At 47.5% G+C, this 25,654-nt stretch overlaps 1 protein-coding gene and 1 long non-coding RNA gene across 7 annotated transcripts in view; one reads left to right on the top strand and one right to left on the bottom strand.

Moving 5' to 3' along the window:
• Positions 1 to 295: 295 nt before the first annotated feature.
• LOC114002505 lies at positions 296 to 19,438 on the bottom strand. Its single transcript, XR_003545880.2, has 3 exons — positions 19,045 to 19,438; positions 7,085 to 7,278; positions 296 to 2,764 (listed from the first exon to the last, which is right to left on the bottom strand). It is a non-coding gene; the product is annotated as an uncharacterized LOC114002505 (long non-coding RNA).
• IQSEC1 (IQ motif and Sec7 domain ArfGEF 1) overlaps positions 18,547 to 25,654 on the top strand; it is a 336,618-nt gene continuing 329,510 nt past the window's right edge. For 5 of the 6 annotated variants that reach the window (XM_039384590.1, XM_039384583.1, XM_039384584.1 and 2 more), the window contains exon 1: positions 18,939 to 19,268. In XM_039384590.1, the coding sequence (XP_039240524.1) occupies positions 19,003 to 19,268 (266 nt within the window). In that variant the 5' untranslated portion in view covers positions 18,939 to 19,002. Of the gene's footprint in view, positions 19,269 to 25,654 lie in introns of all 6 variants that reach the window. The other variant, XM_039384585.1, reaches the window with a different exon arrangement.

Consider the following 25,654-nt stretch of genomic DNA (forward strand, 5'->3'; position numbering starts at 1 on the left):
CTTGAAAAAACAGGAAAAGTGGGCTTCCCTGTCTCATACCATGTGTTTCTTGTCTTGCTGGGGAGGGAATTAGCTTTTCTGTGTCAGTTTTTTACTTTGCCTGTTCATATCGCAACTGCAAATCCTGGAAATGCAGCCCTAAAACTGTAGAGAAAGGACATGAAAATGTGAGTTTACTTTTAACAGGCAGGAGTAGTTTCACTGTTTCATGGGATGCTGATAATGTAGACTTGGACAGTCTGGATATTATTTATCTTCATATGAAACCTGGCATGAATTTCCCAAACACTTTGAGTTTATGATAACACATCTTTTATTTCACTTCCTCCCATTGTTATACAGAAAACATCACCTGATGAGTGACTGCAAAACACAGCATTAAAAGTTCTCCAAACCAACTTTTACTACGAACAAGTAAAAACAAAAACGTTTTATGAGTTGCCCCGTGTTGGAAATACTCGTTTTACACGTGGTCATCAAATAAATGGCAGTGAAGCCCCAAACTTCAGCCGTGGAATGTACATTCATTGGTGCTCTTTAGGATCAGCAATCACCAAGTGTTTGACAGCATAAAAGTTTTAAACAAGAGAATAATAAAAGCTGAAGAATTAATTAATTTGGTTTCAATCAGTAAAGAGAACACTACTATATTTAAAAACCCCCAAACAACCAAGTATCTGAATTCTCAGCATTTCAGCCGCCACAGGGATGATTATGGTGACCCAGAATCTTTAAACTTTTGAGGACAGAGCAGTAGGGTATTCTTAAAAGCCAGTTTCCATCTCTTCTGTGGTGGTGGTTGCTACAGACTGCACAAAAAAGTCCTCAAGCACCAACCAACCAACCAAAGAGTAGAAATGAATATGTATAAATGGCTTTCTAATGAGCAGAAATTCAGCAATACCTCCCCATGTTTTTGGAGGTAACAAAAGTTTTCCATGTTTGCAGAGCTCAAAACTTTCTTTATTTCTCATACTTGTGTTCAGCCAAGGATAAAAGTTGGGGTGACACAAGAAAATAAAGTGTACAAGCAACCTGGAAGGCAGGCATTCCCTCAACTCCCAGTGTGGGCATTTGGACTGACAGGGGCTGCAGAACCAGGGGATGTCTCTATCTTAGCAAAGGAAGTTGGGTTTGGCAGTAGCTTTTTAACTCCGAGGATATTCTGCCCTTGAATAGGAAAAACCATACAGAATCAGTAGGTCAAATTGCCTCATTTCTGTTAAAAGGAAGGTTGTAGAAATATTCCTGTTACATTTTCAGTGGCCATCTCTGGAGAAAGGGAACAAAAATGGCTTTACAGTGCATGGATAAAAGAGCTGAGAACAAACAGCAGCTCCAGCACCTGCCTGGGATCAATAACAGAAACGTGAAGTCCAGGCCCTGAGCCTCAAGCAAAACTCCTTCTGCAGCCCCGGGCAGCGGATTTGGTAAAACTGGATCATTGTAAGGCCAGGTCTAATAGTGCGAGTTTTATTATCTACTGCATTAAATCCCTGACACATATTTAATGGGATTAAATCTGTCTTCTGCTCCAGATTTATACAGCACTGCGAGGGCATAAACTTTATTAAAGCTCCATGTAACAGATATCTGAACCCTAACTAGGAAATCTCATTTTAAAACATCACATCAGTTTTCCATTCTCTATTTTATCCCTATTCAATCACCACTTCCCATTAGTTTATATTTTTATTCACTTCCCTAAGCTCCAGCAACTTCTCAGGTGCTCATTGAGGCAGCTCTGCACTCACATGCCAATCCCAAGCTTTCTCCAGATTGGTACAGGAATCATTCTGTGCCTGGCAAGGAGCTGTATTTCCTCAGTAACTGTTAAAATCAATGAGACTTGACATATTCAGTGCAAAAGGGGACTGTTCTTACAGAACTATATTCATAGAACACAGAATTCTCTCTGGGTATGAGTTCATGGGGAAGTTTTTCCTGTAAAAATCAGAAAGAAGAAGGAAAACTTATCTCCATTATTTTCTGCTTTACTCAGCAAAACCTGGTATTAATTTATTAAGAGGCACATCTTTCCCTTCTCTTTATTTTGTTCTACTAAATGAATACATGCATCTATTATGATCCTTGTCTAACTGCAAGCAGACAAAGCATCTCCTCTCCCTTGGGCCAGGCTGGAACCCAATGTTCTCTGCAGGTACAACATGATTGTGTGGCCTTTGGCAAACAGCTGTTCCCTTCCCTGTCCCTGCCTTGGGCCAAAAAGGAACCAGGGAGTTTGTATTCAGGAGCAGGATGTAAATATTCAACAGCTGCTTCAGGACTCAGGGGCCAAATTCACAGTTGTGATTGTTGGAGCAAACGTGCCTGGGAAAATCAATGTATAATTAATTGATTTGCTCACTCAAACCTTCAGTGCTGATTGGAACAGCCCCCAGTTATGGAGATTTTTTTGCTACCAGCCGTGGCTGTAAATGAAATTAGTTTGGCCCATATGAATGTATGTTATTTACAGTCAGGTCAGGTGCTGTGTGTTCCTCTTCTGTAAGCCTTTAATAATTAGAATCCCAAAATGGTTTGGGTTGGAAAGGGCCTTAAAGCTCATGTGCCATGGGCAGGGACACCTTCCCCTGACTGCTCCAGGAATTCCCTCTGCACTGTTTTCACTGGTGAACAAAAGGAGCTGGGTTTTCCTTCTTTCACCCAGCCCTCTCTCAGCTCCTTTTATCTTCCAGTTCCATCCTTGCCTGTAGATAAATCCTTTCTGGTGCTCCTTCAGAGGCTGGAACTTCCACCTCACCTGTAGATGGAAAAGCACAGTAGGAACATCAATGATGACCCTGAAATATGGCCATATAGGAGCCCACTCTATAACTACTCTATAACTACATATATCAGGAGATGAATGTGACATTCTCATCTTTTTCCATGGTTCACAGCATCTTTTTTTTTATAATTTAAATGCAGAGCATAAGCTTCAAATGCACCAGGCTTCACAACATTTGTACTAATGCTGCCAAGCCACCCTCTAAAATATTTTATGAACCATGAGAACATTTTAATCTGTTGGCATTTCCTTAATTAAGACAGTTTTACTGCTGCCTGAAACAGAGGTGTTACATTAGCTGAGTATCTCCGTGCTGTGTAAATTATGGCATCTGTCTTCTAAATAGAAGTTTGCATTATGCATGGAGGAATGAACTGGTGTGCATTTAATTTAAATGGATGATCAGAGTTTTTTTTAAAATTAATATCTACCTTTCTAGGAGATTTCCATTCTGTTGAATTGGGTTTTAAAAAGCACATTACATGAATGATGTTAGTGCCTCTCGATTCACAACATTAGCATTTCCTGTCCCAGTGCAGCCCCTGAAAACATCAACTGGAAAAACATGGATTGTTCAAGATTTACAGCTTTGTTGTAATTCTAAGAAAGGCTGCTTAGGTGAAAATATTTGTTACCTTACTGTGTCCAGCTGCACAATACAACAAATTCTTTTGCTGTGATTGTATATGCCAGTGGTGAGTTAGATCAAATTATTCATACGTTTCATACATAGAAAATTCAATGACTTTCAGGATCTTGCATTTTTCCCTAATAATACACATAAATATTACATATTCCCACCCTAAAACACTTCCTACTTACAGCAGGTAGAGCAATTATTCTGCAGAAAGCCAAGGTTTCATGCTTTTAAAAAGGTGTCAGAGTTAAGAGCTGATTTACACAGCCCTCGCAGTTGCTCTGGACGTAGCAGTTCATCCACACAGCACATGTTGGGGTGGAGGTCAGGGCAGCTTTTAAACTATTTATAGCAGAACTGAGGAATTATACTTTGGTCTCTCAGTTGAAAGGCAGCTTATAAAGCCTGATAGTTTATGTATTAACACTGATAGAAATGTATACATGTCTGGAAACAGCTCCTGCCTGTCCAGACCACCAACCCTTTTTGGGATCAGCAGCTCTGGGGGCTGATGTGACACGAGACGTAAAACCAAGCAGTCTCCTCCCAGGAAAGGTCGGGGCTGCTCTGGGAGGGTTGGAGATCCTCAGATCCTGAAGACGAGCAGAGGGGGAAGTCGCTCGGATCCGAGCCTTTAATCAGTGCTAACGCTGCTCTCAGGTCCCAACAGCTGGGGCTGTTAAACTCGGCATCAGCAGCTCTGCTCGGAGCTCCAAGTGCTCCCAGGGAACCACTTCAGAGTAACTGATGTGCTGGCCTCCTAATAGTGGAGGAGAGCTGGAAAAACTGGCACATGTGGGCTCTTTACCCAGGTGCTGGAAGGAGAGGCTCCTTCCTTCCCTGCTCTCAGGCATCAGGAATGGGAAATGAAGGTGTTGCAGCCAGGGAATTCTCCCTCCAGAGGGAGAGGTTCATGTCTCAGTGATCTCATAGGATTTCAGATCTGATCTTACCTAGGAAAATCTTGGAAAATTTCCAAGTTCCTGGAGAAAACCTCAATGGACTATGCTGGAATTTCCTTGTGTTGGCCTAATCCTTATATCTTATTCTTTTTTCTGGCATGGGGATTTCACCCCTTGCCACTCTAACCCTCAATATTATTGCTCATTGTCTGTAGGAGTGCAAATCAGTCCAGTGCAAATACTGTATTTCCTGTGTCCTGCAGCATTTTACTTTCTCAGCTGTAATGCCTGGAAAATCAGCACAAGATTGCACATAAACTATGGCTTTACTCGTGACTGGGAGGGACCAAGCCCATGACGTGTTTGGACTCGGTGATCCTTGTGGGCCCCTTCCAACCCAGGGTATTCTATGAGTCTGTGAGTCTGGGGTTATTACTAAGAAAGAAAACCAAAATGTCGGAGAAATGGGAGAACTAGAAGAATTAATTGTTCCCTACAGTGGTTTTGTATTTTTTTTTTATTCTTAATTTAACTTCCTAATCCAAACTTGGGTTCATCTTGTAAAGTATTTTTCTAAATGCTCCTGATGTAGTTTTATTTTATTGATATCCTCCATGGAAAACATGTTTGTTTCTCTGACATTTTTGCAGCTATGCCATGAAAAGCTCTGTCAGCTTCCTGTTCCATGATATTATTTTCCTCTCACAGACTTTGCTACTCAGGCCCATATCACAGAGATACAGATAGTGATGGGAGTCATTGTGGATGCTTCCTCATCCTACCACAGTAGGATGTGTGTCAGTGCTTTTCCACCTTTTTAATGCTTCTCTTTCAAATCCTCACCACTTCTCTTTGGAATCATTTTATTCAGTGGCCAACTTGGAAAGGCTCCTGTGCCTCTGCTGGCTCCCAGGTCCCAGTTTCAGCACTATGGCTGCACACAGCCAGTTTTACTAAGCCCAGATCTGCTCCCAGGCCTTTCTCTCAGCCTCCACCCCACACAGGAAAGCTCATGGCTCTAGAAACGACAGCATCAGGTTGGATATTAGGAAAAGCTCTTCACTGAAAGAGTGAGTAAGCATTGGAACGGGAAGCCCAGGGAAGTGGGAAGTCCCTATCCCTGGAAGTGGGATTAGATCTAATCCCTCAGAAAGGATTAGATGTGGCACTTCATGGTGGGGTTAGTGGACATGGTGCTGTTTGGTCAAAGGTTGGATTTGACAACCTCAAGTTGTGCCAGGGCCAGGGGAGGTTTGGGTTGGAAATCAAGAAGAATTTCTTCCTGGAAAGGGCTGTCAGGCACTGGAAGGGGCTGCCCAGGGAGGTTTGGAGTGCCCAGCCCTGGAGGTGTCCCAGGAAGGCCTGGCCGTGGCACTCAGTGCTCTGGGCTGGGGGACAAGGTGGGCATCGGGCACAGGGGGATCCATGGGCTGGGAGGGCTTTTCCAGCCTAAAGGATTCTGTGATTCTGAGATGAGGATCTGAGTGGGTGAAGTGTACCCAGGCACCAAGACTGTCACAGCTCTGTAGGTGCAGCACTTGGAGTGGGATGTGCTCCAGTGCCACATGTCCCCTGCCCTCTCCCTTCCTGCCCCAGCCGGGGTGTTCAGCAGGTCGATGGTGGCCTTGGAGCAGACTGTGCCAGCCTGGCTGCCCTCTCACATTTGCCCCCTTTGGCCAAGTCAGCGGTGCCCAGTGCTGGGGAATTGAGCTGAGAAGGCTCAAGGATGTTTCCTACCCCAGGGATCCCACAAGAAGACCCTCCTCAGCCCCAGCACTGCCGTGGGGTTGACTCATGTTCTTCTCACTTGACAAGTACACGTGTGAGTGATTCACCTCAGAGTGCTCTCCTCCCTCTCACTTATCCCTGCATTGAAATTGGACATTGTGCCCGTGGAAATTACAGGTTCTGTGAGGAGCTGCTCTGGGGGTGATTCACAGAACAGCACAACAGGCCCTCGTTGAGGCCTCGAGGGATGACTTCATCCCCTGCTGTTGTTTCAGCAACAGAAAGAAGCTTTACTTAGGATGACACTTCACACAGATATATTTTTTATCCATCATCATCCTGTTTTGGTTGGTTTGAATCATTAAGAGCATAAGACTAAGAGATAGGTTGCACCCTCAGTTTGCCACCAAATGCTGGAGGTCACTCCTATGTCCTTCGATGTCCTCTGACATCCTGAGTCACTTTTGCAGAGAGCTTTGTGTCATGGTGTGGAAAGTCAGGAGATGATAACACCTAGGGATGGGGTCAGCCACAGAGCTGGGAGACAGGGGTCCAAGCTGCACGTTGTCCTGAGCAGTCAGCAACAGAATGGACACGGCTGGGAGGGACCACCATGGGGTCACCTGTCCCACCTCCCTGCTCGGGCTGGGGGCTGAACAGCAGAGACAGATGGGTGGGGAAGGATGACTGAAGTTGCACATATTGAGTCAGCACCACAAACACAGATGGCCTGAGAGGAACAGGCCCTTGGCTTTCACCCACATCCCGTGTGGGGACACACACAGGGGAGGTGACACAGCCTGGTGTGACCACCAGCAGCCACCCTGCCTGAAAAGAGCCTGCTTGAGGAAATATGCTTAATGGTGGCTCTTGAGTGAAATGCTTCCAGCTAGAATAGGACTTTTTCAATTCCAGATGAGGTTATATTTTTAATGGGACATCAGTTAGCGACCTGCAGGTACATGCTTTGCAGGGATGATTTGTAGGGGTGCTTGCGGAAAAACTGAGCTTTTCATAGGCACTCACCCAGCTCCTTTGGAGAACTGGAACCCAGCACCAAACACTGCTCCTTAGTCAGCAGCTCTGCCTCAAGAACCGACATCCAGAGACAAGGAGAGAAAGCAAATCCACCTGATTATTCCGTTCTCTCCTCCCGGAAGGATTTCGTAACAGATGAAACGCTGCCACACAGCACTGGCTGCTCCTGCCTGAACACATCCCTGTGCAAGGAGAGAACATGGAACCTGGGTCTGGGATCCAGCTGGGAGACACTGCCCAAAATACACAGCCCTGGGGGAAACTGTAACTCCAGATATGCAGAGACAGAGGCCAAGATACCCCAGGAAAGCCTCCCAAGGAAAAAAAAAGTCATAAATTTACCTTGAGAGGCTGAATCTCAAATAGTTCTCCCAAAGGATTTTTCACCTTTTCGTAAATGTCATAATAATAATAGTTCAAGTATGAAACCTATCCAAGTCTGGGCTCCAAAACCTGAAGGTTTGGGGTATCTGTGATAAGTCATGATTACCAAAAGAACCCATACACAGCACTGAGCAGTGCTGGGTGTTTTCCCTTTAGTAAGGAAAAAATGTTTCTCCCTACAAATAAGCATTGAGCAAAAATTCCTGAATGGGAACAGCTTAGAGACAGGGATAGAAAGGGAAATAAGCTTGATTTTTAATAGGAAATTGAAAATTATTCCATTCTAATACCTGTGCTGACATTTATCTTGGTCTGACAATCAGTCACAGAACAAGTTATATTTTCCCTCTGAGTTGCCCTGTCTTTGCGGGAATTTTTCTAACCTCGGGTGATCCACGTGTTATGACACATGTCAAGGGAACTGCCCGGTTAAATCCCTTCGCATTCTGCTGGAAATTTACCCCTTGTAATTCCCTGCCACGTTTTGTGCAGCCTCAATGTGCTGCTGCCACCAGATGGCACTTGGGGTGGGTTCTGTCGGGAAAAGCGGAGCAGGAGCTCTCCAAGGCAAAGCATTCAAATCAATTTAAAGGCAGAACAGTGTTTACAAACAAGGATTTTGCATAACAAGGGCCTGCTTTCTTTGCCAGTTGGATTGTGTAGGAGCTGAGAGGCAGCCTTTCCCGAGCAGCACGTTTGCTGGCATCATTTGAGGAGGAATGCTGTGCATGTGCAGAATTCTTCCTCATTTTGCACTGAAACAGAGGAAGATGAAGAGCAGAGCGTCTGAGTTACAGTTTTGCTGACCTTGAGTTCACAAGGTGCTGCCACTGCCCTGAAGTGGAACCCGGCTGATGAATATCAGCAGCACCTTTCTGCTGCAAAATAAAAAGGAAAATGAAAAATGAAAAAAAAAAGGGGGGGAAGAGGAAAGGGAAGGAGAAGGAAAAGGAGGAGGAGGGAGGGAAGAGGGGGAAAAGGAAGAAAAAAAAGAAAAAAAAAGGGGAGAAAAACATCCCTTGTCAGGTTCCAGCAAGCAAAACAGGGGCTTTGTCTGCTTCTCTTTCCAGGGTGAATATGATGGAAATACATCCCTTTTTGTCAGGTGTTCTCTGAAATGGGAGTGAACACCAAGGCAAAGGCCTCCTGATTTCCTGAGCTCTGCCTTTGCTTTGCAGAGTGTTTCTATCAGGTAAATTCTCCACGCTGGCCCTTGCAGCAGGTATGGCACAGGTAGGGCCAGAAATTCTGGGAGTTTAAAGGGGAAAAAAAACTAACAGACAATAAAGCCAAAAAGGAATGGGCTGAAACCTGCTCACAGTTGTAGCTACAGCTTTTTCAAAGCCCTTTTTTTTTCCCTAGGACTGAATTTATTTCATTCTACATCAGAAATTCCTGGAGATCTATTTTAAATGTCACCTTGTAGTGAGCATCAAACACAGACATGGCACAACCACGACTTTTTGACAACCATTTTTTGAAAAAACGTAGCTGTAAAGTGAATTTTTTTGCAATGTGAAAGAGTCTTCCCAGACCACACATTAAAGGAATAACTATGCTCCTCAACAGATCTGAGCAATACAAACACAATCATGAGCCCTTTTCTTTACACTGCTTTTTGGAAAATATCTTCTTCAGGTGAAAGATAGACCCAAACATTAATAATGCATCTTTTTCCTGTAGTAATTCAGCAAGTAAATGCAGCAAGGGACTTTTAAATGCTGGTTCACTGACAGGCAAAGCAAAGTTCACAGTTCACAGGACCCTGTCACAGTATTCCTCAAAGGCAGGTTTCAAGATCACTCACCCCAAAGTATTTCATTAGTGCCACTTGTGTGCTTCAGTAAAGAGCTGAACATGAATTAATTCAGATACAGAGGATACTTCTTGATTACATGGGGCTATGCAATACAAAGCTCACTACAACAAAAGGCTTTAAACAGAGATCAGGATTAGCTTTTCCGGGGGGAGATGGAACAGGTTTATCACACAATTTAAACTGCACCTTCTCCTCTCAGGAGGCAGCACTGCCAAGGGTAGAAATGCACTCACTTGTCAATACAGAGAAAGGAAAGTGTCCTGAGCAAGCTGAGGATCAAAACTCTGCTGAAGAAAACAGAATCCACTCCTGTGCCCGTTCCAAAAGAGTGGGGGAGAGGTTTAAAAAGCAAACACACAGTTCTTCAGTCCAAGGCCTCCCTTTGTGGTTGACCCCTGAAGTGTCATGAACATTGAGGGCCCCACACATGGAGGGAGGAAGGTACCACAGATCCTACAGATTTTTCAGAGGTTTGGACCTGGCTACTGTCACAGATTGATACCATTTCCTTCTTTCCTGATATTTGGGGCCTTATAAACCACTGCTGCTTTGGATTTTTGTAAACAGACCTTTTCATAGCTTTTGTGTGACTCGGATGAAGGACAATTTCCAGGAGCCTCAGTGACACCCAGGCACTGCATTTCTGACCGTGTGGGATCTCAGGAATCCTGTCCAAGGCTGAGGAAGAAGCACAAGCCTCACAGAACCCAGGAGGAGCCTGAGCACAGCAGTTCATCTTTGTGTGGGATTGCTCTTCTTCAGGAAATCTCATGGAGCAAGTTACCCCAGAGAGCTGGAGCTCAGAAGAACCCACAGCAGTTGGTCACAAGCTCCCAATTAGCCCATTCCATATTTTTAAGAAGTCTAAGATCTCAATTCCTGTTGAGGTACTGGGAATAAACTACATTTGCCATCTTCACTAAGGATGTATTTTGATATGGTGTTTCTCCTTGTGTTCTGAGAGCCAAGCCAAGGGGAAACCTCTAAAAAGCTGATTAACACTTTGTTGGAGATCTCAGAGCTGGTTCAGATCATTATTCTCCTCTGGATAAATGACCTGGTAAAACTTTGACAAAGAAACATGCACAAAGAGACTTATGAAAAATGTAACCACTTCTTTTTGTATTGCACTTCCAGAATTTAGAGCTCCATCTCTTCTTTGTAGCAGCAGCACTTTCTCTTTTTACTTTTCCTTTCCAGTAGAATTCCAATTCATCTTTAGAGTGAATCAAGTCCCTTTTGCCTCCAGCTACTCACTGACAGGGTGAGTTCTGGAAGTTCCTTTGTTTTAGAAAAACTGTTCCCTCTGAAGAGCCTGTTTTCAGGCTGTGACAGAGCCTCCTCTTGAGAGAGCCCCAAGGCTTCCAAAAGCAAGTACATCCCTTTTGTTGGTTCTTTTCCTTTTTCTTAACATTTCAACTGGAAAAGCTTCCAAAAGCTACTGCATTTCTCTCAGATCTCTAAAGAGCAGGATCGGGGCTTTTTAGGGGTTCTGATCCAAGTGAAAGCAGGGTGCAAAGAGCCCTGTTTGTATGGCCAAGAGACTGGGGCTGCACCATGTTCATGTGAGGCATTTGAATTGTGAACTTTTAATAGTAACAGGAAATGTGCCACAAAAGCCACCTACTCCATAAGGACAACATACCCTTGAGATTGGATTCCCCCACTATTCCCAGGGTTTCGTAGTCCTTGCTTATGCAACTCTAGAAAAAAAGGCAATATTTGGCAATTATGAGGCAGCAAAGACATTTTTTCATGTAAACCTTGACAAAAATAACTCTCTTATCTTTAAACCTTCTCTGAGTTCAACAGAGCTGAACTCCATCACTCTGGGGCAGTGGCAGCACAAACTGCTCCTCAGTGGGGGGAGGCTGAGGAGTCACACACAGTTATTTGTGTGTTATTATTCGAGTCTGCAGATCAAGGGATAAAGGACTTTCCGAGGCTCCCAGGCTGAAATTGTAAATAACAGACTGTTCCTAATGATACAGCTCAGCAGCAACACATTTCATCCCTTCCATGTGCTTCCCAACAGCATGAAAGAGAAGGGATAAGAAAAGGGATAAGGAAAGGTTGAGCCTGCCTGACCTCAGCATTTTCTTGTTCAGCTTTTCATTTCCCGAGTTGGAATCTTTACCTAAGACACCTTGAGGTTTAGTGCTGTTTCTCTGGACAAGAAGCAATTGGAATTGATTTGTCCATTTTGTGAGGTACTTTTTTTTTTTTCATTTTTCTTTTTTTTTCCTTTGGAAAAGGATAGAAGAGTTTCCAGTCTGAATTTGCAGATCTATTTTTAAGTATTGCTGCAAATAAAATGAAAGAACCGAAAATTCCCTCAGCTGTTGTTGGTGATAAAGCTGGGGTGTGAGTTTTTTCCACCTTTTTTATAAATCAAAGGTTATTTCTCCTTCTCTTCACACACACACACAATGATATTACTAGTTCCTCTCTGGAAATGAAGTCTATGGAACAGCAGTCTGAACAACTGCAGACCAACAAGAGTGAAAATATGGTGAGTCAGAGCAAACATGGACTAATTGCACTGGTTCAAATATATTTTTATGACCGCAGGATCAAAAATCTACCCGTTTTCTCAGAGCATAATTTGATTTGCTCGTGACCTGTTTCAGTTAATGACTGCCTGAATTAACACTGCCCTTTTCTACCTATTCTCATGCGTTAAAGATAGAAATGTGGTCTTTTTGTGTGTTGATCTTGTCAGCAGATAGTGCAGCTGGCCTGAGGATGCTGTACAATTCCAAAAAGCAGGTGGAAGGCTCCATATCAATATTAAAACCAGTCAGATATACATAGGAATATATCCATTAAAAGGTGGTCTGAATGCATAAGAGGTGGGGATTCCAAGCCTTCAGGATTTAGATGTTGTTGCAACTCCTATGAAATGAGTAAATAGGGTTTTTCCTCTGGGTTTTGTTGATGGCAAGGACATGTACAGGATGATATGCCCTGCTCTCAAACGATTTGTGATTTTATCCATTGGATTCAGACAGAATTAACAGGATACATACTGCACACACAATTAGGGAGCGATTTTTCAGGATGTCTCCCCACTTTTAAATTTTTTTTATTATTATTTAAACTTCTCTTTGAAGGCAGAACTGTTTTCCTAATGTAAAAAAAATATTCCTGTGCCATCTGAGTTTCTGTTCATGGCATCCTTGGAAGCAACATGACAATTACAGAACAAGGAACTGATGGTAAAAATCCTTAGTTTTCATCAGTGGAGGGGTCCAATTTAAAATGCCTGTGGAAAGAGCATTTGGACAGGGTGGGATTATTGGGGTGTCCTGTGCAGGTCCAGGAGCTGGACTCAATGATCCTTGTGGGTCCTTCCAGCTCAGGAGATTCCATGAAAAGAAATACATATTTCTGAGGACTTCATATTTTATCACAGTTGCTTATTCTGACCTTTCTCTAATTTCTGTTCCCAAGGAAGTTTAAAAAAGAACAGAATATTATCTGATTTTCATGTTTCCTCATAACCTTATTCTGAAAAGCAGTGTTTGCTGAGATTTGCCAAGATAATTCATTCAGTCTAAAGGATATGACAAACATGGAAAAACTGACCAACTGGAGCAGAGAAAATATTAGAATGAAAATGTATGGAATCAAAATGGAATAAAACATCTTAAAATGGAAAACAGCAGGCGAATTTAACTCTGGCAGCTGCAGCTGAGATAATTATTCATTTATGTTAAAAAAAAAAACAAAAAACACCAAGAAAACACACACAAAAATCTCCAACAGTTTTCTATGAGCAAGTTTGCTTACCAAGTTTTTATCTAGAAAAGACTTCAAGAAAACTTAGGTTTGGGCTTTTGTTTTATATGGAAATGATGGTATTTGATATTGTAGATAATATTTTATTGCTTTATAAGCCCCCAAGAGCAGCAACCTTGCAATGAAATCAGGGAATCACAAGAAATGGTGAGAAACATGGAAAGGGCTATTTTGGCATTTGCTTTCTCTTTGTTTTCAGGGAATTTCTGAAGCTGCAGTTTTGGGAGGGGTTTGTTTGTTTACTTTCCCCTTTCAGTATTCAGGGTGTTCCCTCCCTGCCAATGAGCCTGTGCTGTCCATCCTTATCTAATGGGAAGCATTTTGTCTGGCACTTTTCTTTTCTGCAGCTTGTATTTTCCTCCTTCAGTCCCAGGTTTTCCCACAACTCAAAATATTATGTGTTAATGAAAAGTGTCCTTCATTCCAGCTCTGGTTTGGCTTCAATCCCAGCTGAAGCACCAAGAAATTCTTTTCTGCACAATTTATAAAATAACTTCTTTAATTAATGAGGGAACAATTACAACCATACTCCCAATTTCATTATATTTATTGCTAAACTACAGTTCTAAGTTCAATTTAGTCCAGTTTTAGAATTAATTACCACTTTCACAGCAAAATTCTTTCTGGTTTTCCCTGATTTCACTCTGAGAGTCCCACACACGTCCCAGCCTTGGTGCCACTGCCACCTTCCCACATCCCAGTCCCCAAGAAAAACTGGGAACCACGTCTTTGAACATCACATTCATTCCTTTATAAACCCATCACTGAACTTTCCTCTTTCCCCAAAGAAGCAAAGTGTTCCTTGCTAATTTTTCCCTTTTATATTAGGGACATATTTATATCATCATTATTTATCCTTATTATATTATCACTTTTATATTGAGTTGTTTGATACCTTACATCAGCAGTGCTTTTCATTTACAGGACACAAAGACACAGTCCTTTCCCAAGGACTCTGCACAGGAGGACACATTTTTTTGCCTACTGACATTCCCTGGTATCACTTACTCAAACAAGATATATTGGGAGAATTCACAGAAACCAACAAAAACACAAAGGAAATACTTTTATGAAAGGCTCATTAGAATGAAAGACTTGGTTAAAGTTGGGTACTTAGATGGATTAGCTCTGGACCACACTGCAGGCAAACTTCCAGATTCGGCTACAGAACCTGGAAGAGTCAATTTATCATTTTTTTCGTAAATCAAAAGGCAATTTCTACAAACAGTAATGATCAGACCACTCAGGATCAGCACTCATAAAATTAAAATTGAACTTTCCACTGCCTTGTGCAGCTGCCTTAAAATATGGGCTGTAGTTTTATCATGCTTAGCTTGGGATATTTCAAATAGTTTAGGAGCTGGTCAGGGTAAGAACATCCCAATTGTCCAAAAGGGCCATCAGAGCCACACATGGGGTGGTGCAACCCAGAAAGCTCCAGGATTGACTGAGAGCTGGTCAGATATTCCCCCTGTTTGGAAGAAGGGCTGAGGTACATAGATCAGTCCAAATACATTCCATTTAACTAAGAAAAAAGGTTAAATGGTAATATGATTGTGTTTTACAAGAGATTATCTTGAAAAAGATTTGTGGTTGGAAAGGGCATAAGGAAGTTTGGTGCTTGTAAGTAGAAATCAAATGAACTGATAAGAGAAATAAGATGTCAGGTCCTGAAATTAGGTGTGACCAGGAGAGGGAAAAGAACAAGCCAGAAACATCACAGTTTCTAGAAGATTTCATGTCTTTGGCTGTGCTTTCTCTTTTTTGTCCATGTATGTTCCCTCTTCCATGTGTCCCAAGTACATGGTGCGAAAGAGCTTGGTACCTAAACCCAGGTAGGTTTAGAGGAGTAGGTTTAGATGAGATGTGAGGAGGAAACTCTTCCCTGGGAGGGTGGGGAGGCCCTGGCACAGGTTGCCCAGAGCAGCTGTGGCTGCTCCATCCCTGGGAGTGTCCAAGGCCAGGCTGGACGGGGCTTGGAGCACCCTGGGATAGTGGAAGGTGTCCCCATGGCAGGGGACAGGATGAGATGATTTTTAAGGTCCTTTCGCACCCAAACCATTCTGGGATTTTAGGACCTACATATAAACTCTGACAACAGGAAAAACTCAATTAGCAGGATAAAATTCCTTAATGTCTCAACACAACAAAGCAGAACCAAGAAGTGAGGGAGAGAATTGAAGGAGTGAGGGGGAGACTAAGAGAGAAATGCAAACAAGAAGGAAGTGGCTTCGAAGAGAATTTTTAAAGAGAGAGATGGAGGGCAGAGTTAAGATTGAGCACAAATCACGGCATGACTTCTGAGGCCTTGGTTTTTTTATATTACACTGACCTAATTAATTTTACATGGAAAAATATGTATCAGAGGCTTTTTCCTGGTCTTATCTTACTTTGAAAAAATTATTTCAGCTGTTTGCTCACCCATGGCAGTGTTAGCCACACCAAACCACTTTTGAAACAGTGACATTTTATGCTTAGTTTTTATGCAGCACCATAAACTTAACTCTGACAATCCAATTTCAGAACTGAACAGGCGAACACAGAATCACAGAGTGTCCTGAGCTGGAAAGGACCCACAGGGATCATGGAGTCCAACCCCTGGCCCTGCCCAGGACACCCCAGCAATCCCACCCTGTGCCTGACAGTGCTGTTCAAACACTCCTTGAGCTCTGTCAGAAAATGCCAAGACTTGAGACAGTCTAAAGTTGAGGCCTTCCTAAGGTTCTTCCAAAGCATGGTGAGATATTTCAGCAGGGAGGTTGGACTTGATGACCTCCAGAGGTCCCTTCCAATCTCAACCACCCTGTGATTTATGTCTTGCCAGTAATGAATCAGTAAGAGAATCCCACTTTCTGAATGAGCACCATTTCCTTTCATATTTAAATCCTCCTTGGCACTTTCCCAGGCAAGAATTAACCATGTGCTGCTTGGCTTACAGAAATGGATGGTCTGAGCTACAATGTCAGCACGTAATAAAAATGCTATTTTGGTGATTTTCAAATTTAAAAAGGTTAGGCTTGATGTCACTTAATTTTCTAACTGAGCAAATCTGAACAAGCTGGATCTGCTTTTACAATCTGTGTCTTCACAGATAGAGATTGCATATATTACTGATTCCATGAATATGCTTATCTTCCAAGTTTACCTCTTCTTGTTCATTTATGGAGTGTGATGGAGCACACGGGCTTTGTGAGGCACAGACACAGCCCCTCAGACACAGAGCCCTCCTTCCCCTTTCAGTGCTGAGCAGCAGCAACACACAGAACACACCAGGAACATGGTGCAGGGAGCCAGGTGCCAACCCCAGGGCATTTCTCAGGGTTTAATGCGTTTTTCAGACTAATTTATGGTTTCCTGGGGAGAGTATTCCCATTGGGTTTGATGTTCTCCATGTCCTCTGTGGAAAGCACAAGCTGCTGACTGGGAGGTCAAGTTCATTATCTCATTCCTGGGATCCTCTCAGAAAACCCTCCCAAACCACGCAGACAGAACCAAGCAGCCAGTCCCCCCACGAGCTACTCCTCCTCAGTTAGCTCCTCTAACAAGGCTGGGAGCTGAACCAGATACAACTTTCCATTTGGGAATGGAGGCATTTTCCTCCAATCTGGAAAAGAAAGCAGGAAATTCATCACACTTAACCTTTCTTGTGCCTCCCATGAACTCAGGCATTTCTGCCTAAAAGGGGGTGTCTCAAACAGATCCTCACTGTAAAATGATTAATAAGCTTTTATTGTCTCCAGATACCTTAATGAGTTTTGAGTGTCTTACTTTGCATTTTATTTTGCATATAAGAAACAAGTTCACTTGCTTTATTTGTTGATTTAACCCCTGACAAATATTCTGGCTGCCTACAACTATGCAGGTTGCCTCAGTGAGATATTGTGATAAGCATTTCTTTCCACACAGAGCAAACTGTGCTTCAGCAAATATATTCTGGACAAACAGTACTCTGAAAAAAAATATATTTTTAACTATTCTAATGAAAAATACTGATCAAGTTACTGGGAAAGAAGCTTGGCCTCTTCAAAAACCAGCTAAAGACTTTTCTGTGAATTCATGATCCCCACTAGGACTGGAAATTAGTCTTTCATGCTTCAGTCACCTCGACAGTCACAACAGCCTTTGCTGCACATATGTCAGAGCAAGAGTAACAGTTTTGCCAATAACTTATTTCTACCTAAAGCCAGAACGGCCACGGGAGCTGCCAGAGGAGTCTCTGGCTGTGTCCTCCCTTCACGCCCCTGTTCCCCGTGCTGACAGCCAGAGGCAGAGGGGGGAGAAGCTGGGACATCCACCCTCTGCTTGGGAGCTCCGCTCCAAACCCTTCACCCCCCAGGCCGTGCACAGATGGGGACAACACAGAGCCTGCAGCCCCTCCAGCAGCGGGTCCCACACCCCCTTGCTCTGCTGCATCAGCCGTCCTCCTGAGGCAGCACATCCTGGCAAAGGTGAGAAAGGGCTGACTCCACCAGGAAGGGTTTGGGAAGCAGTGCCAGCAAAACAATTGCTCTAAGAAAATGTTATTAATCGAAAACTTGAGAAGTTGAAAGGTGGAGAGAAGAGGTAGAAAAATGAGAAAAAAAATTAAGGAGACATGAAGAGGAAGGGAGGAGAAAAGCACGTCTTCACCTTCCTATCTTCTTCCTGCAGTATCTCCCTCTGTTTCCCTTTCCTACTCCCGGTTCTCACAAGCATTCCCAACACACACTTGGGATGATACAGGACCCAGACCTCAGCAACTTTTCTTGGCTCGATGCAGCCTTAGCGGGAAGCGGCGTTTCACCAGCGTAGGTTTTAATGTCAGGGATGGTGACGGGAGGGGCGGGGGGCTCTGCTGGGGACCCAGCTCGGGGGGCCAACCCCCGCTGCCACCTCGGCAATGCGAGCCCGTTCCCAGCTGTGCCGGGTCAGAGCTCCGCTATCCCGGCGGGTCCCGCGGGTCCCGCTCCTCGCCCGCCCCCGCGCACATCGCTGCTCCCGGGGCGCGGGGCCGGGGCCGCCCCGCTCCACCGCCCGCACCGCCCCGGGGCCCCGCAGCGCTCCCGCGCCCCTCCCGGGGCTCCCCGGCCGCGGGGGAACCGCCCGGAGCCGCGCGGGGATGGGGCGCGGGCATGGGATGCGGGGATGGGATTGCAGGAATTGGATGCAGGGATGGGGCGCGGGCATGGGATGCACAGATGGGGCGCGGGGATGGGATACAGGACTGGGCGCAAGGATGGGAGGCAGGGATGGGATACAGGAATGGAGCGCGGGCATGGGATGTAGGAATGGGATGCAGAGATGGGGCGCGGGGATGGGGTGTAGGAATGGGATGCAGGGATGGGGCGCGGGGATGGGATGCAGGGATGGGGCGCGGGGATGAGATGGAGGGATGGGGCGCGGGGATGAGATGCAGGGATGGGGCGCTCCCGGAGCCCCCGCCAGCCCCCCGGAGGAGCAGCCGGCGCTACTTAAGCGCATCCCGGCGGCGGAGCCCGGCGGGGAGGCGGGCGCGGCGGCCCCGCGGCAGGGACAGCCCGCGCCCATGCCCGGCCCGGAGCGCGGCGGGGGCGCGGGCGCTGCCAGGCGACGGCAGAGCGGGGCTGCGGCGCGGGCAGGGCGGGACGGGCGCGGGGCCGGGCGCGGGCGCGGCGGGCGAGCGGCGGCGCGGCGGGGCCCGGGCGGCTCCGGGCGGCTCCCCCGGGCCGCGGCCCTGCCCTCGCCGAGCGGGGGCCGAGCGGCAGCAATGGCGGCGCGGGGCCGCCGCCCGCCCGGCCGGCCGCGGCTCTAGGAGGGGACACGCGGGGCCGCGGGGGGCCGGGTTCCCAGGGGTTATTTAATCCTTCCCTCTCGCTCAAGTTGCCGGCGGACGGGGCCGGCCCGCACCTGCCCCCTCCCCGCGCCGCCGAGCTGCGGGGCGGCCATGGAGAGCCCCGCCGAGAACCCCAGCAAGGCGGCCGAGTACCTGAAGGAGCTGAACAAGATTATCGAGACGCAGCAGGAGCTGCTGGAGAAGCAGAAGCGGAGGATAGACGAGCTGGAGCAGCAAGTGGCCAAGTTGTACCACGAAAATGCCTGCCTGCAGGACGAGCATCACCGGCACCTGGCCACATGCCGGCTCCAGCAGGGCGTCCCCCCCGCGCCCCCGGGGGTGCTGAGCGCCATCCAGGAGAACGCCAGGCACGAGAAGTAAGCGCTCACGGCCTTTCTTTGCCCCTTTTCCGCGGAGGGTGTTTCGGTAGCGGGGTTTCCCTTCCCTTTCCCCTCCTGCCTTCGGGTCCCCAAAGCCGCCCCGCGCACCGGCGCTGGGAGCGGCGGGATTCCCTGCGGCGATGCCCCGGAGCGAGCCCCGGGCGCGGCGGTGGGATGTCCCCCCTCAGCCCCAGCCCGTCCGGTGTGTCACTCGTGTGTCACTCGTGCTCTGTCCCGGGGTCCCGGAGGGGCTGGAGCCGCGGCGGCACGGCCGGGGCTGCCCCGTGCCCGCGGCTGTCCCCGCGCTCGGGGGATGCCCCGGGCGGGGCAGCGGGACCGGGGCGCTGGGAGGAGCGGGGCGAGCCCTGCCCTTCTCCCCGCGGCGCTCGGACCGGCACCGAACGCGCCGCGGGGACGGGGGTGCTCCCGTGGGAGCCGCTCGGCCCCCGGGCAGTGCCCAGGAGCGGCCCGTGGCTGCCGCCGGTATCGAAAGTGACCCGGCCCGGGGTCAGTAAACATTGGCCGCTCGCCACCGGGCTGGCCCCGGCCAGCGCCTGCTCGCCCCGCGCGGGGCCGCCTGCGCTCCCGGCCGCCGCATCTATTCCAGCCTCTCTAATCTGTAATTAATCGTCTGCGTCTTTCCAGCGTCGGGAAAGCCGCTTAGTTGCGCGGTTCTCAAGTAGCGGGGATTCGGGAATAGCAGGAACTGAGCTCGGCGCTTTCCCGGCGCGTTTCTACTTCTGGAAAAGTATTTAAGGCTTGGCTTTCCAGGAGCGGAGTGGGAAAAGCATGCATCGGATTACGAGCCCACTTCGCTGCTTGATACGGCACAATGGGCTGTTTGTGATCCGCTGAGCTCGAATTCCTTAGATTTATAAATCCAGACACGGCGGCTCCCGCCCGCCGCCAGCCCCGGGATGCGGGATACGGGACCGCCAGACCCCGGGATGCGGGATACGGGACCTCCCGCTTCAGACAGGCGGGGCGGGCGAGCCCCTCGCCATCCCCGGGCCAGGGCTGCGGGATGCCCGTTCCGCGGGACCGGGATGCCCGGGATTCCCGTCCCGCCGGGCGCGGAGGGAGGCACCGGGTGGGTCCGGCCGACCCTGCGGGGACCCGCCGGGGCTGGGGCGGGACCCGCCGGGGCTGGGGCAGCCCCCGGTGGCTTCGGCCGCATCTCCCTCCTGAAACCCCAGCCCGTGCCGGGGGGATGCCCTGCGCGATCCCGGGGAGCTGCCCCGATCCCGGGAGCTCCCGCTGGCTCTGGCAGTGCCGCTCCGGCTGTACGCGAGTCTGCCGTGCTGGTTCTGCTCCGGAGCAGCGTTTTCTCCGCTGTGGAGGTTTCAGGAGCCCTGGAAGGGTCGCTGGGCACGCAGTGTCCCCCTTGCCTGCTTCTGTTTCCCAAGCCTTGCACTGGCCGGAGCACAGTGGGAAGGGAAGCGGCTCTGTCTCCCCAGCTCCTTTTTTGCTGTCAGAGTTAACACTTAAGGCTTTTTTTATGATGTTGGGGTAATCACTTTAGGCTTTTTTATAGAGATGTCTCTATGAAAACTAAGCAAATAGCTCCTTTAATAGACTGGAGAGCATGCTGTCATTTATCAGTCAATCAATCAATCCCTCAAGGAGAAAGCTATTTCCAGAAAGCATGGAATAGTTACACGAATCCTACCCTGTGTATCCAGGTCCAGTACAGGAGGATTTTTGTGCCTGTGCTTCCAGTACAAGACATCAACTCAGCTATCTTGTCCCATTTGTCTCTTGCAAATGACATTACTAAAAATTGTACAAATGGCTTGCCTTGTTTGATAATATTTCTCTTCTGCAGCCCAGGACTCATTTGCAGAGCCCTCCTTGGGCAGGCAGCTCTGGGGACTCGGAGGCTTTTAAGTCTCTTAAGTGGATTTGATGCTGGGATCAGAATTAATCTGGGATATTTATGGCAGAGTTGTACTGCTCTGAGGCGTAGCCTGGGGGCTTAGTGGGGAAGCTGGGAGACAGCTCCCTGTGTCTGGCCGGGCCCCTGGCCCACGTGCAGGGCTGGGGGAGCCACATTTTCAGGGCCACCTCCATCTGAGGAGCACTGTTGTTCCCCCTCCTCCCCCCAGATGGTCCCGTGTCATCCCTCTCCCCATGGGGGGAGTGAAGTGGGTCTTGTCTCCAGGTGGGGTGTTGGATCCCTGTGTGGGACAGGGGCTGTGACAGTGGTTGGTGAGGCCCCAGGCTGTCCAGGAGCAGGGACAAGCAGCCACCCACAGCCTCGGTTTACTCTCTGGCTGGATACAAAAGGTGGAGGAAGTCCCTAACTTGGAGAGAATAAGCTTTTTGTTTTAAAGTCTCCTCCCAGTCCCACCAGTTACCTTGGCTTTCTGGCAGCCCAGCCTGCAGGTTCTGGGTGTCTGTAGCTTCCCATTCAGAAGCTCAGTTTCAGTTTCTCCAGAATTAAATGTCACATGCACCTTGTGTATGTCTGGGGGGGAATAAGGATCCCTTATTTGCTGAAGTTCACTATCAGATGCCAGTGATGCTGAGGATCCCTGGTGTTAGGAGACAAGTGGTGTGTCCACTTTGTGCACAGACCTCCTAGTCCTCCTCCTTCCAGGAGCACTTTCATGTCTAAGCACCATTAGTGACCATTGCTCTTCCATAGTGCTCAGTACTTCAAAATAAAGTGACTGGAATCCTTTTTAGAGGAAACTGGGCTTCTCCGAGTCAAAGACCGCGAGAAATCAGTGCTTTTAGAGATTGGCTTGTACCTTGACTTGGATAGTTCTCCCCTAGTTATCCTAATCAAGTTAAAAACTGTGCTGCTTTTCCATGGAGAAGGAGCCTGGTAAGAGTGTGAGCAGGAGGGAGAGAAGAGTTGTCTGCTGAGACAGAACCATCTGAGAGAGCTGTTGTTTGCAACTCGGTCTAAATTCTGCACCTGGCCTGACTGATTTATTTTTAAATGAATCCAGGACTGGTTTTGTTCTCTGGGGGGAAACAGCCACAATTTGGAGCTGTGAGAAACCCTGCCTGTGCTCAGGAGATGCTCTGAGCCGAGGTGTCCCCGGAGCAGTGGAGTAAGTGGCAGTTGTTGCTCTGGTGACAGTCACATGTGAAGGCTGTGTTGTGCCCTACATAGACCAAGCTTGTGACTTTGCATGTCGCTGCTGGCACTGCTGCTGCCCCTGCCACAGCCTCAGCAGGAAGCCAAAGATTGCATTAGTATAGAGACCAGCCTGCCTCCTTTTTCCCTCCAGAGATGTCCTTTGCTGAGACAGACTGTTCAAATGACGTAAATCCTATTTCGCTGCCTGTGCTACTCTCGAGCAGCAGCTTATTTTTGTTTGCTTGAGCGAAGTGGGGGGATCCAGCAGCTCTTAAAGTAGGCTCGTGTTTGGGCAAGCTTTTGCTTTCTCTGCCTTCTTGGCAGCAGGGATGGAAATGAAGTGTTGCTTTTGGGCCCTGTTTCTCCCTCAGCTGCATAGGAAAGTGGGATTTGTGGCTGGAATTCTGCAGTGGAAGGGCAGTTATTACGAGAAGATGCATTTCTACTTGTTCAGTTTATTCTGCTCCTGACGAATATATTTATGTGGAAAGCACACCCAGACTGAACAGGTTACTACCACAGGGTGCTGTGTGTTCTGTTAGCCCTGTAGCAGGATGGGATGGGGTAGTTCTGGCACTGGGCAGAAATTTGCATCTCCAAATAACTTAAAATACCCTGTTCAGTTTATTTTCAGTCCATAACTGGAATGGTGTGACTGCTGAGTGCTGAGAATGAGGGTGTGACACTGAAGGGAGTGCTTTGGCTTTCGGAGCACTCATTTTGGTGTCATTAGTGTGATTTGTGCAGCAGCAGATGGGTGAGCATCTCTTAGACCAGGCATTTGTTGTTCTGGCAGGCTGCAGGAAATCAATAGCGTGAAGATGTGTAATAAGATGTGAACTTGCTAACTAAACTCAGCTAAATTATTTTGGGTCTCTGAAATATTGGCAAATTCTTGCACTTAATATCTGTTAAATGTTAGGCTAAATGATAACACGCAAAGACAAATTCGTTTGCAAAGTGATGTGTACTGTACAATCAATGAAACAGGCTGTGTGTGAGGGGGAAGCACAGTGAGGCAGAATAGTGTGCTGGTATCAAGAAAGTTCCTGGGAAGTCCGAGAAGGGAGAGAAAACATGACCCATAAAGATAACAGCAAAAACACCTGCTGTTTTGGGAGAGGAAACCCAGTGCAGCAGAAAGTAACCCATCCTGTAACACAGTGGGTTTAAAGGTGCTTTCAAAACTTGAGGTGAATGTGTCCCATTTAAAGCAGAGCACTCCTAAAGAATTACCGGGGCTCAGTGGATCTGGAATCCTTCTCTGGTGAAGCCTTTTATTCTGCTGACACAGAACACAGCTTTTGAGCTTCCTGACTTAGGAGTTGTGTTCTGAGCTCTAAGAACAAAGTACATTTTCGTGCTTGTTAATGCTTTGATGGACCTCCCTATGAAATCACTGTCGAGGAAATTGAAAAGCACTTCAAAAGATCTGCTTTTGGAAAAGGTTTGGCAACATTGGTGGATCCTGGGTGCTCAGAGAGCAAATGAGAGCTGATGCTCTCACCCTGAGTGAAGTGTGTGTCTGAAAGGTCCCCTTCCCTCTCTCCCAGGAACCCTCACTCCACACAAGCCTGGCTGGGATGCTCTGTGCACACACACACACGTAGCTCATGATTGCTTGTCCATGGCTCATCCAAGGGCTGCTCTTTACTGGCACTCTTAGTCTGCTGGTTGCTACCAGAAAACACAGCAGTGAGTAGAGTGTGAACCAAGGCCCCCAGACTGGAGCAGCTCTGTCCTTAACTCCCCAGAAGCTGCTCAGTTTGCATGACTGCACAGTTGTCATCGGGCAAAGGCCTTAGGGTCAACCCTAAAAATCAGTGTAATCGTCAATGTGGTAACTCCCACATGTCAATAATGTCCATTTTTATGTTTTTAAATTGAATTAGAGGGATGGCACTGAACAACTGCCTACAAATGTGGGGTTGGGGCAGCAGGAGCAGAGCTGTGCTTCACCAGGGCTCCTGAAGAGCGGAGCTGCCTGGAGAGGGAGGGATGCTGGGCTTTGTCCCTGGCCACCTGAAAACCTTTGGGAGGATGGGAAGTACAGACGGGCACGTTTCCGAATCTGACTTGCAGCCTTCTTGTCCTGGTTGTTTGCCTGGGAAGACAAATCTCCATCAGTCCTTAGGGAAAGTGTCCTCTGGAGAAAAATGAGGTACAGCTCTTTTGAAAATCTAAAGCAAAATGCATCACACCCAAAGAAGTATCTGTAGGAAGAGCTGATTTGAGGGCAGATCACAGAAGCTCTGAGGAAAGGAAGAACAAGGCATTTCAAGGTGTTTTCTTACAGCACACTGATGGAGGAGTAAATTATTAACATGGAAATAGTAAATTCTTAAATCCCTCATGCAAGTAGCATCTCAAAGAGCTTAGTTTCATTTTTTCCACCCAGCAGAACTAGGTGGCTGTTCCTCTTGTGCTGGTCAGTGATGCTGAACTGAACTGCTGAATTCAGTGTCTCATGCCAGACCATGGCCTTTAGGTGCTGAGATTCCACATGGAGTGGGGCCCTCCAGGACTTCCTTAAGGGGGTGGTGCTGGTGAGGAGCAGCCTTGGTTGCTCCCTCTGCACCTCCAGCTGTGACAGTGTTTAACTTGGTGTTTCCCTGTGTGACAGAGCTGTGCAGACCCTCAGAGCATCTCAGTACACTGAATTTACACTATTTAACTTGGTGTTACCCTGTGTGACAGAGCTGTGCAGACCCTCAGAGCATCTCAGTACACTGAATTTACACTATTTAACTTGGTGTTACCCTGTGTGATAGAGCTGTGCATACCCTCAGAGCATCTCAGTACACTGAATTTGCACGGTTTAATTGGTGTTTCTCTGGGTGGCAGAGCTGTGCAGACCCTCAGAGCATCTCAGTACACTGAATTTCCCTGGAGTTTATGGCTCAGTCAGGGTCACAGTCCCTAATCTGGGGACAGTTGCCCCTAAAGCAGGCAGCCTACCCCCAGGAGAGTTCAGTGGTTGTTACCTGGAGCTTTTCTCCGTGTGAGGCTCCTGCCTCCTGCGTGCAGGTGCAGGGAGGTCACCTCGTGCCATTCCCCAAGGAGGTGTGTGGGAAGCTGCTTAGGTAAGTGGATTTTGCAGGTCAGAAGTAATTCCTGATGTGCAGCCCACACTTGCATTATTCTAATTTGATCCCATCATTCCGACTCACACCCTCTCTATTATGTTAATTCCACTTTTTTTGTGTGTTTTGCAGCCTGCAGATACTTTCAGGCTGTACCTGCCAGGGCTCCTGCCTTTCATCTGAGCTCAGCGAGCCCGTCAGTGAGGTTG

Source organism: Pipra filicauda, unplaced genomic scaffold, assembly GCF_003945595.2.
Source record: "Pipra filicauda isolate LSUMZ 115617 unplaced genomic scaffold, ASM394559v2 scaffold360_size730234_pilon, whole genome shotgun sequence".
NCBI classification, from domain to species: domain Eukaryota; kingdom Metazoa; phylum Chordata; class Aves; order Passeriformes; family Pipridae; genus Pipra; species Pipra filicauda.